General features: G+C 43.0%; 1 protein-coding gene across 1 annotated transcript in view; it reads left to right on the top strand.

Annotated features, from left to right (window-relative positions):
* The first annotated feature begins 1,212 nt into the window (after positions 1–1,212).
* RTF1 (RTF1 homolog, Paf1/RNA polymerase II complex component) overlaps positions 1,213–14,125 on the top strand; it is a 42,437-nt gene continuing 29,524 nt past the window's right edge. The window contains exons 1-2 of the mRNA XM_046653840.1: positions 1,213–1,410; positions 11,801–11,911. Of these exons, the coding sequence (XP_046509796.1) occupies positions 1,213–1,410; positions 11,801–11,911 (309 nt within the window). The remainder of the gene's footprint in view (positions 1,411–11,800; positions 11,912–14,125) is intronic.

The following is a 14,125-nucleotide window of genomic DNA, read 5'->3' on the forward strand; positions in this document are numbered from 1 at the left end:
AGGGAAGAATGGGGTCCAACTCGCAAGTTCACTATCAGAATAAAGATTTAATGGACTCCGAAAAGTTTTGAGAACAGTTTCAAATTATTATTGCTTACACTTCCTACTGTATATTCCAAATCCCAGGGAAAAAAAATCACTTCTGGAGTTGTCCTTTTTATCAGCTGACCTCAACAGGCATAAAAATGAACTTATTTCCCACACACATCAGGGTCCCAAACCTCCTCTCCACTTGTGTTCTTTATCTTGATGAAGGGCCCACTGACCACTAGCTTCCTAAGCCAGCACCTAAGCATCATTTGTGTTTGGGACCTCGCCTTACCCATCTCCCAACTAATCTCCAAGTCCTGGGAATTCTACTTTCCAAATTATCCAGAATCTATCCACTTCTCTCCATTTCCACTGCTTCTTCCTTAGTTCAGGACGCCATTGTCTCTTGGCAAAATGACACCAATAGCCTAAGTGGTCTCTCCCTGGACTTAGTCTCACTCCTTTCTAATCCGTTCGCTACACTGCAGCCCGAATAATCTTTTTAAAACACAAATCTAATAATATCCTTAAAATCTTTCAATATTAAAGTTCAAATTTCATAATATAGCTCATGCTTTGAATGATGCGGCCAATGCGTCCCTCCGCAGCCTTATCCTCACACACCACACCACCAGTTCGGCCATAATGAACTTTCAGTTTCCTGAACCCAACTTTTTCCGTTATCGCTGAGCCTTTGCCCACGCGGTTCTCTGCTCGGAACACCCTTCCCTCTACTCTTCTTTTGCGTAACTCAGATGCGTCCTCCAGGTCCCAGTTCAGTTGTCACTCGCACTGCTCAGGCAGGCACAGTTCATCTCCCAACGGGTGCTCTCGGCATGGTCCAGGCAACTTGTGTCTTTCAGGCGGGGGGCCCCTGACGTCGCCCTCGACACTCCATCAGTTTCAGACAGTTGAAAGTCTCCTCAGAGAGGACCCAGATGCTTGCGGCTCCAGCCCACGACAGGTAGGCAGCACACTGACCTCCGGCCCCGCAGCGCAGACACACCCAAGGTTTCCAAGGCCCGGCGCTGGGCAAAGGACCGTGGTCCGCTGCCCGGAACCCAGCCTGGTGCGAGGCCCCGCCTCCCACGCTGCGTCGGGGCGGGGCAGGGCGTGGCGCTGGGCTCCGGCGAACGGCGTGCGCCGAGCGGGAGGCGGGGCCAGGGGCGGAGCGGAGCGCGCATGCGCGGTCGCCTTTGTGTGGGTCGAGCGGCGGTGGTGGCGGCGGCAGTGGCGGTCCCACTGGCAGGCGGGCAAGAGGGGAGTCCGGGCGGCGTCCGGCGTGGGAGCCGGGGGACGACCATGGTAAAGAAGCGGAAAGGCCGCGTCGTGATCGACTCGGACACGGAGGACAGCGGCAGCGACGAGAACCTGGATCAGGTGAGGGCAGGCCGCGGAGGCGCGGGCTGGCGGAGCGGGAGGGCTGAGTCCGGGCCACGGGAGCAGAGAGCCGGCCGGGCCCGGGGCCTCCCAGCCCTAGAGCCCGGCCCACCTCGTGCCCTGGCCACCGCTGCCGCCTCCTTCCTGTCTTCCCCGTAGCTCCCGGGGCCCTCGGAGTCCGGCCAGGGCCTGGAGACGGAGCCCCCGAGGACTTGGCGCCTTGGGCGGGGAGGCGGGGCAGGGACCGGGATGGTGGGCCTCAGGCTCGGGGGACCGGAGGAGTCTGCGATCTGTCGGGGCTAGATCGGGGCGGCGAGGTGTAGACCAGGCGATCTCGGCCCGGGGAGATAGGAAGTATCGCCCGCCAACCCGGGAGGCTGGGAGGTTTTGGAGGAGGTGCAAGGGTGAGTGTGGGGCGGTGGGGGTGGGGGGGCGGGTTGCTGAGAAGGTGCGGAGTCTGGAAGATGAAGTTTTGTAAACAAGGGATATGGACAGAAAGGAGGGACACTCGCACATGTTCCGGGGAACCTTCTCCGCCGTGCATGGCAGGGAAGACTTAGCCGTGGGCACGAATCTGTTTGGCAGCTAGGGTCGTTTGTGGTTGAGAAAGGTCCCCGTTGAGATGTCAGGTCGAAGAAAAGTCTTGGGAGGAGGAAAGAGAGCAGAGGTGGAGAAATATATAGGACAGCATAGAGGGACTGTGGCCGAGGCCTCTTTCATGCAGCATCCCAGAATTATTTTTTCCTTGAGGATTGTGCAGGAACCATTGAAAGTAACTTTTGGTCTCAGTGTGGTGGTGTTGCTTGAACTGTTTATATACTCCAGAAAATACTGTAGGGAGGAATCTGCCCTTTTTAAGCAGTGCTAGTGATACTAGGAGATACAAAGAGAGTTTTCCCTCATGTTTTGTGAGCAAATGATATAAAGAATATGCAAGAAGTAGTAGCTTTGTAAGTTGAGTAGAGATAGTACTGAACTTGAAATCTAAAAATTTGAGTTTTAGGCTGGGCTGGGCTGTTGTCTAGCTCTGTATCTTTGGTTGTAACTGTAAAATCTAGATATAAGGTCAGCCTGTGCATCTAATTGGGGTATTGTAAGCATCAAGTATTTGTAAGAATTAACATTGGTACAAGCACTTGCAAACTAAAGCTTTTGTATAAATGCCTTCTTGGGGGTTGTTTTTATTAAGCCAGAGGTCTCAGGACTAAAATATTAGGTGTGAAAGGGGAGGACTTTAAGAAGGAGGCACTGGAGAAATGTTGAAGAAAGGAGGGCTGTTTTGAAAATGGTTATGGGGTTGGGGCCTGTGGAGAACTATCAAAGGAATAGAAACTTTGTTTTGAGATAGGAATTGAAAGGTAAGTTGAAAATGTTCTCACTGAAATTTACAGAAATATATTCTTAACTGTAAAAGTTTGGTTAATAATCTTAGACTGGCGCTTAGGAGAATTAGAATTGTTTTTGGTTTTTTAAACTATTTTCTGATCTGGAAGTGTAGATATTTCCGATAATAACATCAGCTGCCATTTACATAGTGCCAGCGGTGAACTAGTCACCTTAATTGAGTGTTTTATTTACATTGTCAAGTTTTCAAATGATGGTGAAGTTATCATTTTCCCCACTTTACATGTGAGGAAAATGGACGTTGAAGAAGTAACTTACCTAGATTCACACAACTTCTAAGTGGTAAAGTTGGAACTTGAACCCAAATCTGTGGGACCGCAGGACTATACTCTTTCCACTATACCAACTTAATCTGTTAGTCTTTTAATTTTTCATATTGCAAACTGAGAGTAATGTTTCATGGCCATTTTCAATGTTACTAGAATTCATATTTGTAAAATATATTGAATAGAGGAAATTGGTACATCAATTAAAAAGATTTTTTAGGGGGCTTCCTTGGTAAAGCACTCTCAAGCCATCTGTTCTGATGATAAATGAACTAAGTTGCAACTTCTTCTGTCCTTAGTGGTTTTCCACAGAATTCTAACAAATGAAGTGAGTTGAGAGCTTCTGTTTGTGGTAGAGAGATTTTACCTCATCCACAAAGAGCTTTTCCAAAGAAGAGAACTGGAAGGGATTGTAACTTTAAACCCAACTCTATCTTTTTTGTAAAAAGAAATTAGCATGAAATTTGTAAGTAATACCTAATACATTTTAACAGCAATTTCAGCTTCCTCCTCTTCAACCACTCATTGGCATTCTTTTATCAGATGGGAACCAATTCAAAATTCCCTTTCCCTGCACATCCTAACAGAGGCACCAGTGCCTGTCTATTGCTCTGTTCTATCAGTTTGCACTGTGCCAGGCTCTCAGAGGAATGATCACAGAAAGAGATCACTGCTCACTAGAAATTTTCACTAGAGACCTTTAGGAGAAGTTCAAAGTCAGCCATATTTGGGGGTCTTTATGAATCTTCAGAACAAAATTAATGAATTCTGGGCCTTTTCTGACCAATATGCCTTGGGCTGCCGCTCCATCTAGTTCTGGGTCTTCATTGTGGGTATAACATCGTATTTGCTGTCTAGTATATGGTCTTTGTGGAAAAGAACAAACCATGACAAATCTCTCAGTGTCTAATGTGAGAGTGGAACACAGTTAGTAAGGAGGTCCTTTGTCCTTGGGTTTTCCAGATGGGAGTCTAAGCCATTATGTCAGAAACGTCTCCGACTTAGTCCTTACTGAAAGTGAGGCAGGTGAGCCTTCTACATGGGTTTTTCCTGGTGGTGGGAGGAGGACCACCTGTGTCAGAAGCTGCCTGGGTGCTTATTTAAAATGTACTTTGCAGCGGCTCCCATCCCAGGCCTACTGAATCAGTCCTCAGGGGATAGAGCCCTCCACTCTGCGTTTTCACCAGGTACAGCAGAGGCACTTGCTTATGTTAATGATTGAGACCAGTGTCTGTATGCAAGTTAATCTTTTTAGTAAGACACTCTAAGTGGTTTGGGAGAGAAGTAGCTTCCTCTCTTGGCCATAGTGTGTGCATGTGTAACTGAAGGAACTTATCAGAGATGTTTAAGGCGGCAAAGCTGCTGGTTCTTCTAAATCTCTGAAGCTGTGTGAATCGTTGGGATGCTTTGCACTGAGGCCTATTTCTTTTTTTCCTTTCTTGAGGGGAAGAGGTATGTAATAACCGAATCAGAGTTTAAAATTTGTTTTAACTTTCAAAGGTTTTTAAAACTCAGACTTTGAGAATTCGAAGGATTTCTTTTAACATGGGACCTGATAGTGACCTTACTTTTTTATGTTGCCACACCCTTTCTTCAGCATTTTTTTTTTTTTTTTCCTTTTTCTCCCCAAAGCCCCCCGGTACATAGTTGTGTATTCTTCGTTGTGGGTTCTTCTAGTTGTGGCATGTGGGACGCTGCCTCAGCGTGGTCTGATGAGCAGTGCCATGTCCGCGCCCAGGATTCGAACTAACGAAACACTGGGCCGCCTGCAGCGGAGCGCGCGAACTTAACCACTCTGCCACGGGGCCAGCCCCCTTTCTTCAGCATTTTAAAATTGCAAATCATGAAGATACTTGCCTTTGGCACCTCTCGGAAAAAGACAACAGAATTTAGGCTTTTTAGCCTGTCATGCACCTTCCTGGAGATAATGTGTGTCACTCTTTATGGAATAATATTTGAGCAATGGGTCCTGTGAAATGAAAAACACCCAAGATAATCAAGGAATCAGAGTTCTCTATTCAGATCAATACAACTCAGTATTTATAAAAACTTTACTTTGCCTTTCTCAAGAAAAAAAAATTGCGTGCATACTGAGATGCTTTATTTCATAATTTCCTTTTTTCTTTAAAATGGTGGATTATGTTGTCATGTCCTGTTTTTCTCTGCTCATTCTGCTTGAAATAACAATAATTAAATTTGTCTTTGAAAGAATAGGCCCCCTAAGTATTTTCTAGGAATTATTTTTAGACATTATATGTAAAAAATAGCATTGTTATAAAGTATCCTTTCATAAACCTTCTCCATAAAACTTGGGAAATTTAAAAATTGTGCTTCTCATCGTCGTCTTTACATTAGAGCAGAGTTTGAAATATAGGATGAATTCGTGTGAAGTGTCAGTGTTAACTTGTGAAGTTCTTAATTTGTGTCATAATGTTGCATCTAGCTTGATTTGCTAATTTCACTCGACTTGTCTTTAGACACAGTGCCCAGAAGATTGAGTCTCATGGGAGCATTAACAGAGAGACTTAGGAAAAATTCAAAACCCGTCTTTTGACACACAGGTTCTGTTGGTGTACTTATGCTCCCTTCCTAGACTATATAAGGTCCCCAAGGGCAGAGATGGTTTATCTTTCAGCAAATGTGTTAGACAGTGCGGGGCACTAGGTCTATTGGGTGAACAAAATGGAAGCAGTTGCCACCTTCAGGCAGCTTAGAGGAGGGAGAGAGAGAGGGAAAAGCAGGGAGAGGGAGGGAGGGAGGGGCAGGCATTGCTCAGAGAGTCATTTCCTTACAACTGCGCTAGAGGCTGTGAAGGAAGAGCAAGGATACTGTGAGAGTATGATCAGGGACCTTATACTAGCCTGACTGGAGTGACATTTAACCCAAGACCTGGAATATGTGTTAGGGAAAAGGAGATTAGGAGACTGAAGAGGACAGGGACGTGTTGAGTGTTCATGGTTGAGGGATCAGCAAGTACAAAAGCATTGAGGCAGGAAGGACCAAGCACCCCATGCAACTGAAAGAAGCACAGAGTGGCTGGGATATACCTAGTTGGAGAGAGTCGTACAGATGAAGCTGCAGAGTAGTCCCTGTATCCTTTGAGGATGGAAAAGCCAGTTTAGTGGATCACAACCAACCTTAAAAATGAAAACAGAATTGAATCGAATAGAAAACATCAAGTGTGTCAGACCTAGTAAAGAGAAGTTTCATGAAACTTATGTTTCACGTATATGCATGTGTGTGGATGCTGGCTCATGAGGTATAATTTATAATTTATATGGGCTGGGGTTAGAAAGAAAAAGTTTTAAAGCCACTGGCAAGGCCGTGTTGGCAGTGTTAAGGACCTTGGACTTTATTCTGAGCGTAATGAGAAACCATTAAAGGATTTTAGAATGAAAGAGGTGTTCAGATTTGTCTTTTAAAAAGCTTGCCCAGGCTGCTGTGGGGAGAGTAATCTGGAGAAGAGACTCCAGTTAGGTGGCAGATAGAGGAACCCAGGTGAGAGGTGGTGGAGAGCATAAGTTCAGCTAGAATGGAAGCTCCAGGAGGCCAAGGCTGTTCGTTCCCCGTAGTATCCCTGTGCCTAGAACAGTGCTGGGCCTGCTGCAGGCACCTCATCAGTATCTGTTGACTGCATGTGGACTCGACTGATATGGTAGTTATAGAGATGACAGAAAGATTCAATTGGACATTTTAGGATATGAAACTGAGAGGACTTAATGACTGATTAGATATTGGGGTGAGGAAGTGGAGGTTCTGGCATGAGATGAGGAACCTTGGAGGAAGATCAGGTTTAGAGGTGAAGAGCATGAGTTCAGTCTTGAATGTGTAGAGTTTAAAGTTGTCCATGAGATGGCCAAGTGGGACATCAAGTAGGTAGTTGAGAATAATGCCTGTCTGGCACAGAGTAGGCACTTAATACATCTTTGTTGAATAAGCAAATACTACGTGGCATATCCACAGTGGAAAGTTTTCTAACTTTGCTGGTTACAGTGGGATTACTTAGAGTTAAAGACGCTCAATTAGGGGTTCTTGCTCCAGCCCTTCTGCTGTAGTACTGATATCCCTTCTTTACTGGGTAGAAATGTGCGTTAGTTAGAGAGTACATTAGAGAGAGAGCTAAGTAAAAGCAAGTAACAACAGTAGAATATTTTTTTTTAACTTTTAGTACCTTTTATTTTGAATGGGTTGAAAACTGATTTTATTTTGTCAATTCTATGGCATTGTGGGCATTTATGTAATTCAGTATTTTATCTACAATTATAATTACTTTACTGGAAATTTGAAGAGAAAGTTACTACATTTAGTGCCAATCATGTTAAATGTGAAGGATTGTTATGCTGCCACTTTGGAATTATTACTTAAGAAGGGTTTTTGTGTGTGTGTTCATTGTTTTGATTTGTTTTCTTTTTTTTTAATTATAGAAATAGTACATGCTTGTTGAAATAGTTCCAACAAAATAGAAATACCTCCCTGACTCTGTTCCTTACCCAGTGTCCGCTAGTGGAATCATGCTCCTCCACCAATGGGTTTGACATTAAAGAAAGAATAGGAATCAACATCTCAAATTTAAACCTCTGTGAATTACTACTCTCTCCTCAGCATCTCTCAAATCCTCCCACTTCCCTTTGTCCCTGTGGCTCCCAAACTTGTCCAGGCTTCCATCTACGGTGGTGACGCCACTGTGGATTCCTTCTGACTCCTGTCTACACTTCTACCCTGGCCCTTCTAGTCTGTTCCTCTGTCAGTCAGAGTGCTCTTTTAAAACCCTCAAGGGATGGTTCCTCCCCTGCTTGATACCAGTTGATGGCTCCCCACTGCCTTCAGATAAAATCCATGCTGCTGATCCTGCCGTATAAACCTCGGAATGAGCTGGTTTCTTTTTACTTCTAACCTACCTCATTCCGTTCTCCCCCTTGCCTGCTAAGCTCCAGTCACACTGGTTCTCTTTCAGTTCTTTGACTATGTCGAGCTGTTGGCAGCTTCAGGGCCACTGCTATTCCGTCTGGAGACCTCTGTCCAGAAAACTGCACCCCTCTTTCTACCCTCCGGGGTTTCTAGTCTCAGTGTAAGTGCCATTGCCTCAGAGGGGCGGCCCCTGATCACCCTATTGCAGATAGGTTCTCATTCATTTGATTCACTTCCCTCTTAGCACGTATCGTTAGATATAATTGTTTCTTTACTTGTTTGTTGTCTGTCTTCCTCCCTTGATTTTAAATTCTGTGAGGTCAAGGACTGTGTATCTTTTCTTCGTGCTATTACCAAGGGCTTAGTACATAATAGGTGCTGCTAGAAGGGTGACCATCTGTCTCGGTCTGCCTGGAACTGAGAATTCAGTCCAGAATTCAGGACTTTCGGTGCTAAAACCAGGATAATCCTCAGCAAACAGGGATGTTTGGTCACCCTAGCTGGTAGTAATTTCTTCCATTAGCTATATTTTTGGAATGAATAACTGAAAAAGAGCTCAGCATGCTAATTAGCTATAAAAACCTCTGTGGTTTATCCATATAGGCTTTTATTCTCCTTTTCTGGGGTGCAGAATATGTATCCCACTTTCATGTGATCATGGGAAATCTGACTAAAGAGATGGCATTTAATTTCCTTTAAGTAAGTTAAGAGGGAGCTAAGTTGCTTTATTACAGGTTGATCCTGACATGACATCACAAAAAATACACTATTCGTGAATGACGGGTTAGGGGGATTAATCCTCAGGGTTATGAGTCTTCACATATTGATGGATTAAAGTTCTAATCTTAATCAGAATAATACTATTTTAATTAACATTACGTAGTACAATTAGACTCGCTTTATTTTAGGGTCTCAGTTTTGGCAGTCTAGTTTAAGGAAACTGCTCTAGAAACCAGATGTGGCGCCCTGCACAGCCATTCCTGTAGTATGTTGGGCATTGGCATTACTCTAAGCAGATCTTTAGTTCAGCTTAAATTTGGTATCTATGCTGGTACCCCCACTGCCATTCTCCTAGAGGAATGCTGGGATAAGTAAGGGAAGGTTTTCACTGGATGAGATGAAATACAGGGATGATGGTGAGAGAGAACCACTGGATACACAGAAACATTGTCTCAACCAGTGTGGCACAGTGAAGTAGGCTGGCAGAAGAGAGCTGTGGATGGACCCACCCCCTGTGCATGAGTCAGTTTTAGATTGGCTTTTTTGAGTACAGGTGTTGGATAAATCAACCCCTGCGGGTAGCAGATCTGACAGTCTCTTCATGTGTGCAGTGTTGGAAAGGCCTTTCCATGGCACATTGGTCTATTCAGTTATACTTATGAGCCCTCAATAGAATAAATGGACTTAACTATAAAGAGCAGCCTTGCCATGAGTTCTCCCAGTAACCTCCTGTTCACTTCTAAACTTGTAGAAAGGGTATCTTTCAGTTAAACTGTTAAGAAGGTCTTTGCTGTCTCCATACTATTGTTAGCATGGTATTAAATGTCATAGAAGAGGAGGAACTGTGCCAATCAGATGCAATTGTTTGTTGAGGAAGAAGAGCCACTTGTTAGGTTTTTAGTATAGAATGGAACCTCTTTTTGTGAACCTCGGAAGATCAGGAAAGAGATTACTTACCAGAAGTCTTCCTGAATTTTTTAGGTTTGCATTAAGGTAATGTGGGGAAAAAGATAATAGTAAAAGTCATACACAAATACCATATAACCCAGCAATCCCACTCCTCGCTATTTACCCAAGTGAGATAAAAACTTAGGTTTACACAAAAACCTGTACATGAACATATAATTTTCCCCAAATGGAAACAACCCAAATGTTTTTCAACTGGTAAATGGATAAGCAAAGTGTGGTACAGCCATACAATGAAATACTACTTAACAATAAAAAGGAACAAACTACTGACACGTGCCGCAACGTGGATGAATGTCAGATTCATTGTGCTAAGAAGCCAGACTCAGAAGGCTACATACTGTATGATTCCATTTATATGATGTTCTACAGTAGGCAGATCTGTAGGGGCAGAAAACAGGTCTGTGCTTGCCAGAGGTTAGGGGAGGGAAATGAGGAGCATCAACTTCCTGAAAAGGCTAAAAATCATAAGAACACTACTTTTTCATACCCAAATGGCAACTCCTATTGACTAAATGCAAATTACAGCAACAGTTGGGGGGATGGTGGAACTGTCCCCTATCTTGATTGTGGGAGTGGTTAAACTATGTACGTATTTGTCAGAATCACAGAACTGAACAGGAGAAAGGATAAAATGTACTGTATGTAAATTACACCCCAAGTTTCAGAAAGACTGTAGACACACAAATATTGCTGTAATTTGCGTTTGGTTAATAGGAGTTACCATTTTTGTATGAGAAAGTAGAGTGTTCTTATAATCTTCAGCCTTTTCAGGAAGTTGGTATGCTAGCGCTCTCTAATGAAAGGAGAAGAGTAACGTTTCATGACTGCTTATGTAGAGGAGAACGTCAGCTGTTAATCTGAGAAGGTCATTTTCTCAATCTGGCCAAGGAGGGTATACTCCTAAAATAGAAAGAGACTGGAAGAAGAAAACAGATACTTTGTAGCAGTCTATTATTTTAAAATCTATCTTGGCACTTGACCTATAGTTGTATAGCACCATTATCATCAAGGAATAATACTACTAGTATTTATTAGTTGTATTTTTCTCTTTTTTTGGCAGAAGGGAAAACCTTTTAGACAGTAAACTGTGACTGAATTAGGAGCTAGGATTCTCTCTGCCTTGGTTTGAATCCTGGCTCTGACATGTACTAGCTGTGTTACCTTGAGTAAGTTACTTAACCTCTCCTGCTCCTTAGTTTGTCTTTACATGGAGATGATAATGATACTTACCTTAAGGTTGTTGTGAAGGTTAAATGGTAGATGCTTTGAAAAATATTTGGTATCTAGTAAGTACAATATAATTGTGAACTGGTATTGATATTAGCAGAGAGCAAGAACCAGGGTAAGTGACCTTTTGTTGCATTTTTGATTAACTGGACTGAGTTGGGGAGAAGTAACAGGAGAGGGAACCACATGAGAGAGCAAACCCTGGTTGTGGCCATGACTCACTAAGTGGCACATCCCTCTCCCTGTGATCTCTCTTAAATCACCAGGACAAGACAGAGGTGGGGAATGGGAATACTGGGGTTGTCAAATTAGGATTCTCATGTAGTGGCCAGCACATTTACTGGTGGTTGTCAGACCCTGGATTAACCACTGGAAATATACTTTTTTTTTTTTTGGTTGAAGCATGCAAAATAAAAAAATGACCTCAGAAACTTGTAGTTTGTCAGCTTATTCGGAACAGCCCCACAAATGTCAGTTTTACCGTGAGTTACAGTAAGAGGATGCTCAGAGTATTAGTTAACTATACTAGTCAGAAGTGAGCAAATTCCTTTTGTAGTCATGGCTCTTATATCAGTTCCTGAGAATCAGTACTTCTGTAGCTTATAGAGGAAATGGTGACAATTTGGAAGTAGGCTCCAGTTCAGTTTTCTAGTCACTTTTCCATTTCAGATATACATTTCTCATTAAGACAGAAGGGAACCGGTTTTGAAAACATTTCTTTAGCACTTAGGAATACTGGTAGTCGATCTGTTCATGTGATAAAAGTTCTCATGATGATGTCCTTCAATTGAAAGCACAAAGAAGTAGAAGAGATCTAGGGAGGGTGGGCCTATTATGATTCTTGGATATTTCTTCTCTGTTAAATAAAACTCACGTGACTACTTCTGCCCTAACAGGAGCTCCTGTCCCTGGCAAAGCGAAAGCGCAGTGACTCTGAGGAGAAGGAGCCTCCTGTGAGTCAGCCTGCAGCCTCCTCAGACTCTGAGACGTCCGACAGTGATGATGAGGTGGGTGTGGAGGGGCTAAGCCCCTGGGACCGTCGGGGTATTTAGGGATCCCTGAGTTGGTGACTCCTGATGGCCTCTTTTTCTTAAACTGAGACCTACAGCTTAAGATCTGTGGGAACTTCTTGAGGAAAGAAAATTGTTTAAGAAAAACGCTCAGGTTGTCATATTCCTTGTACTGCTAGTTACCTAGTGGGTGTCTCTGCAGGACATTCATAGCCATTCTTTAGTCTCCAGTTTTCACCCCTGTTGTAGGTGAAGGGGCACAATTTGTTGGTCATCATCTCTTTTATTTATCTTTTTCTCCTCTTCTTAATCCTACTTTCATGTTAGAAAAGAAATTCTATCAAGAATGCCATATTTTCATTGGGAAATCTTTAGCAGGACGAGAAGCTTTCTTTGGGGAGATTGAATCAGCATCCCTTGGAGTGATGGCATTAACTTTTAGGGAGGAAAATCCACTGTTCATTGTTTAATCCAAAGTGACTTTCCCAAACTGCCCACCACCAATAAAGGCCCTAAATCAGAACCCTACTGGGAGAGAGAGACAAGGGGAAAGGGCTGCCAAGCACTCCCACGTGTTCCTCATTGGAGTTAAAATACTTTTTTTTCCCTTAGTAATTTCCTGGAGACACTGGATATCACCTTTCTGTTTAATCTCTTACCCTGCAGTCTAGGAAAATATTTTTAACAATGTACTTATTTTGTTTTAAAATTCCACTAAAGTAAAAAGTGTTTTTTATTATAATGAAATTTAATTAACAGCTAGAGCAGTATTTACCAATGCCCTGCAGATGCAAATTAGGAGTGATTGCATTCTGATTGACTGTAGTGATGTTCTCCTAATCTTAAATAATTTAATAGAATTAAAATTGCTTTCCACAGCAAGAGGTGGTGAATGAGTAAGTTTTATTCTTTTGTTTCATTTATTTTTATTGGAGGAATCTTAATTCTTCTCAGATTGATAAGATAACCCAATCTGTTAGAAAAGTGGTAGACTCTATGGATGAATTTGCTCATTTGTTTGGTTTTTCCATTTTCTTTTTTTAAATGCATAGACAATACAGGAAAATCTTAAACAATTCCCTTTCCCACTATTCCTACATCAACTACTTTTGTTTCGTGTTTCAGAAGTCAGCAGCTGTGGTTTTTTTCCCCCCACAATCTAGTAAGTTTGAATCCATGTTGTGTCTGAATACCCTGTAACGTGTTTATGGTGTTTGCAATTCCTTAAGATACAGGCAACAACTATCCCTTGAAGTATTTTGTTCTCTGTATTCCTGTCGTTAAATAAGAGTCCTAAGCGTGCAGTAACTGTAGGGATTCCCTTCATCATTTTTAGCTGCTTCTACCAGGAGGCCAGAGTGTGTGTCACCTCCACAGCATTAGAAGAGCCCAAAACTTACGCTGGAGTAAATCCAGCATCTGCGAAAATCTTTACAGCTTAGAGTTCCCTTTGTCAGTTGCAGCTACTTAACCAAATCTAGAAGTCCTCACCTTAGGATACTACCCGTTACTTATGCACTTATTGGAGAAAAAGCTGACGGGCAGGCTGCATCCTGCCCAGTGGGGAATGAGGCTTTGAGTAATTTCCCCTGCAAGGTTGTTAGCTCCTGCTACTGCCTCCAGGTCTCAGCCCCCAGGCCCACAAGCTTCTTGCAGCTCTACTCCAGCCTCCTTACCCCCAGCCCCTTGCTGGGAAGAGCAGCCTCAATATCACAGCCGTCCTGAAAGGTGCCTGTTCTTAGGCCTGCTTTATCACTCTTTGGCCCAGGCTAGTTAGCACAGAGCACCTCAAACTTAGGGCAGATATTTCATTATTTTGGACAGTTAAGCAAATTGTTCAAAAAGATTAAGAAAATCTTTTTTAAAAATCCGACCAGCCACTAGAAAACTCAGTGATGTTACTGTGCACTCAGATTTATGGCTGCCGTAGAGATATTTTAGAGTAGGTCGGAGACTTCTGAGAGATCTTTAGAATATAAAGTTTGAGACAGAGGCACTTGCTTTTTTTCTTGTCTGATAATGAGTATTCGTACATCTCTGTAGGTAAGAATGACATCCTGAAGTAATTTGCTATGTCTTCTAACTTCTGCTATGGCTTTCATATCCTTATTACCTACAAACTAGCCTTTTAGAAATTCGGTTGTTAAATTGTCAATTCTCAGTCAGATGGGGAGCCTACTTGCGCCAGAAGCTACACTGGAGTTTTTTCAA

This window comes from Equus quagga, chromosome 2, assembly GCF_021613505.1.
Source record: "Equus quagga isolate Etosha38 chromosome 2, UCLA_HA_Equagga_1.0, whole genome shotgun sequence".
NCBI classification, from domain to species: domain Eukaryota; kingdom Metazoa; phylum Chordata; class Mammalia; order Perissodactyla; family Equidae; genus Equus; species Equus quagga.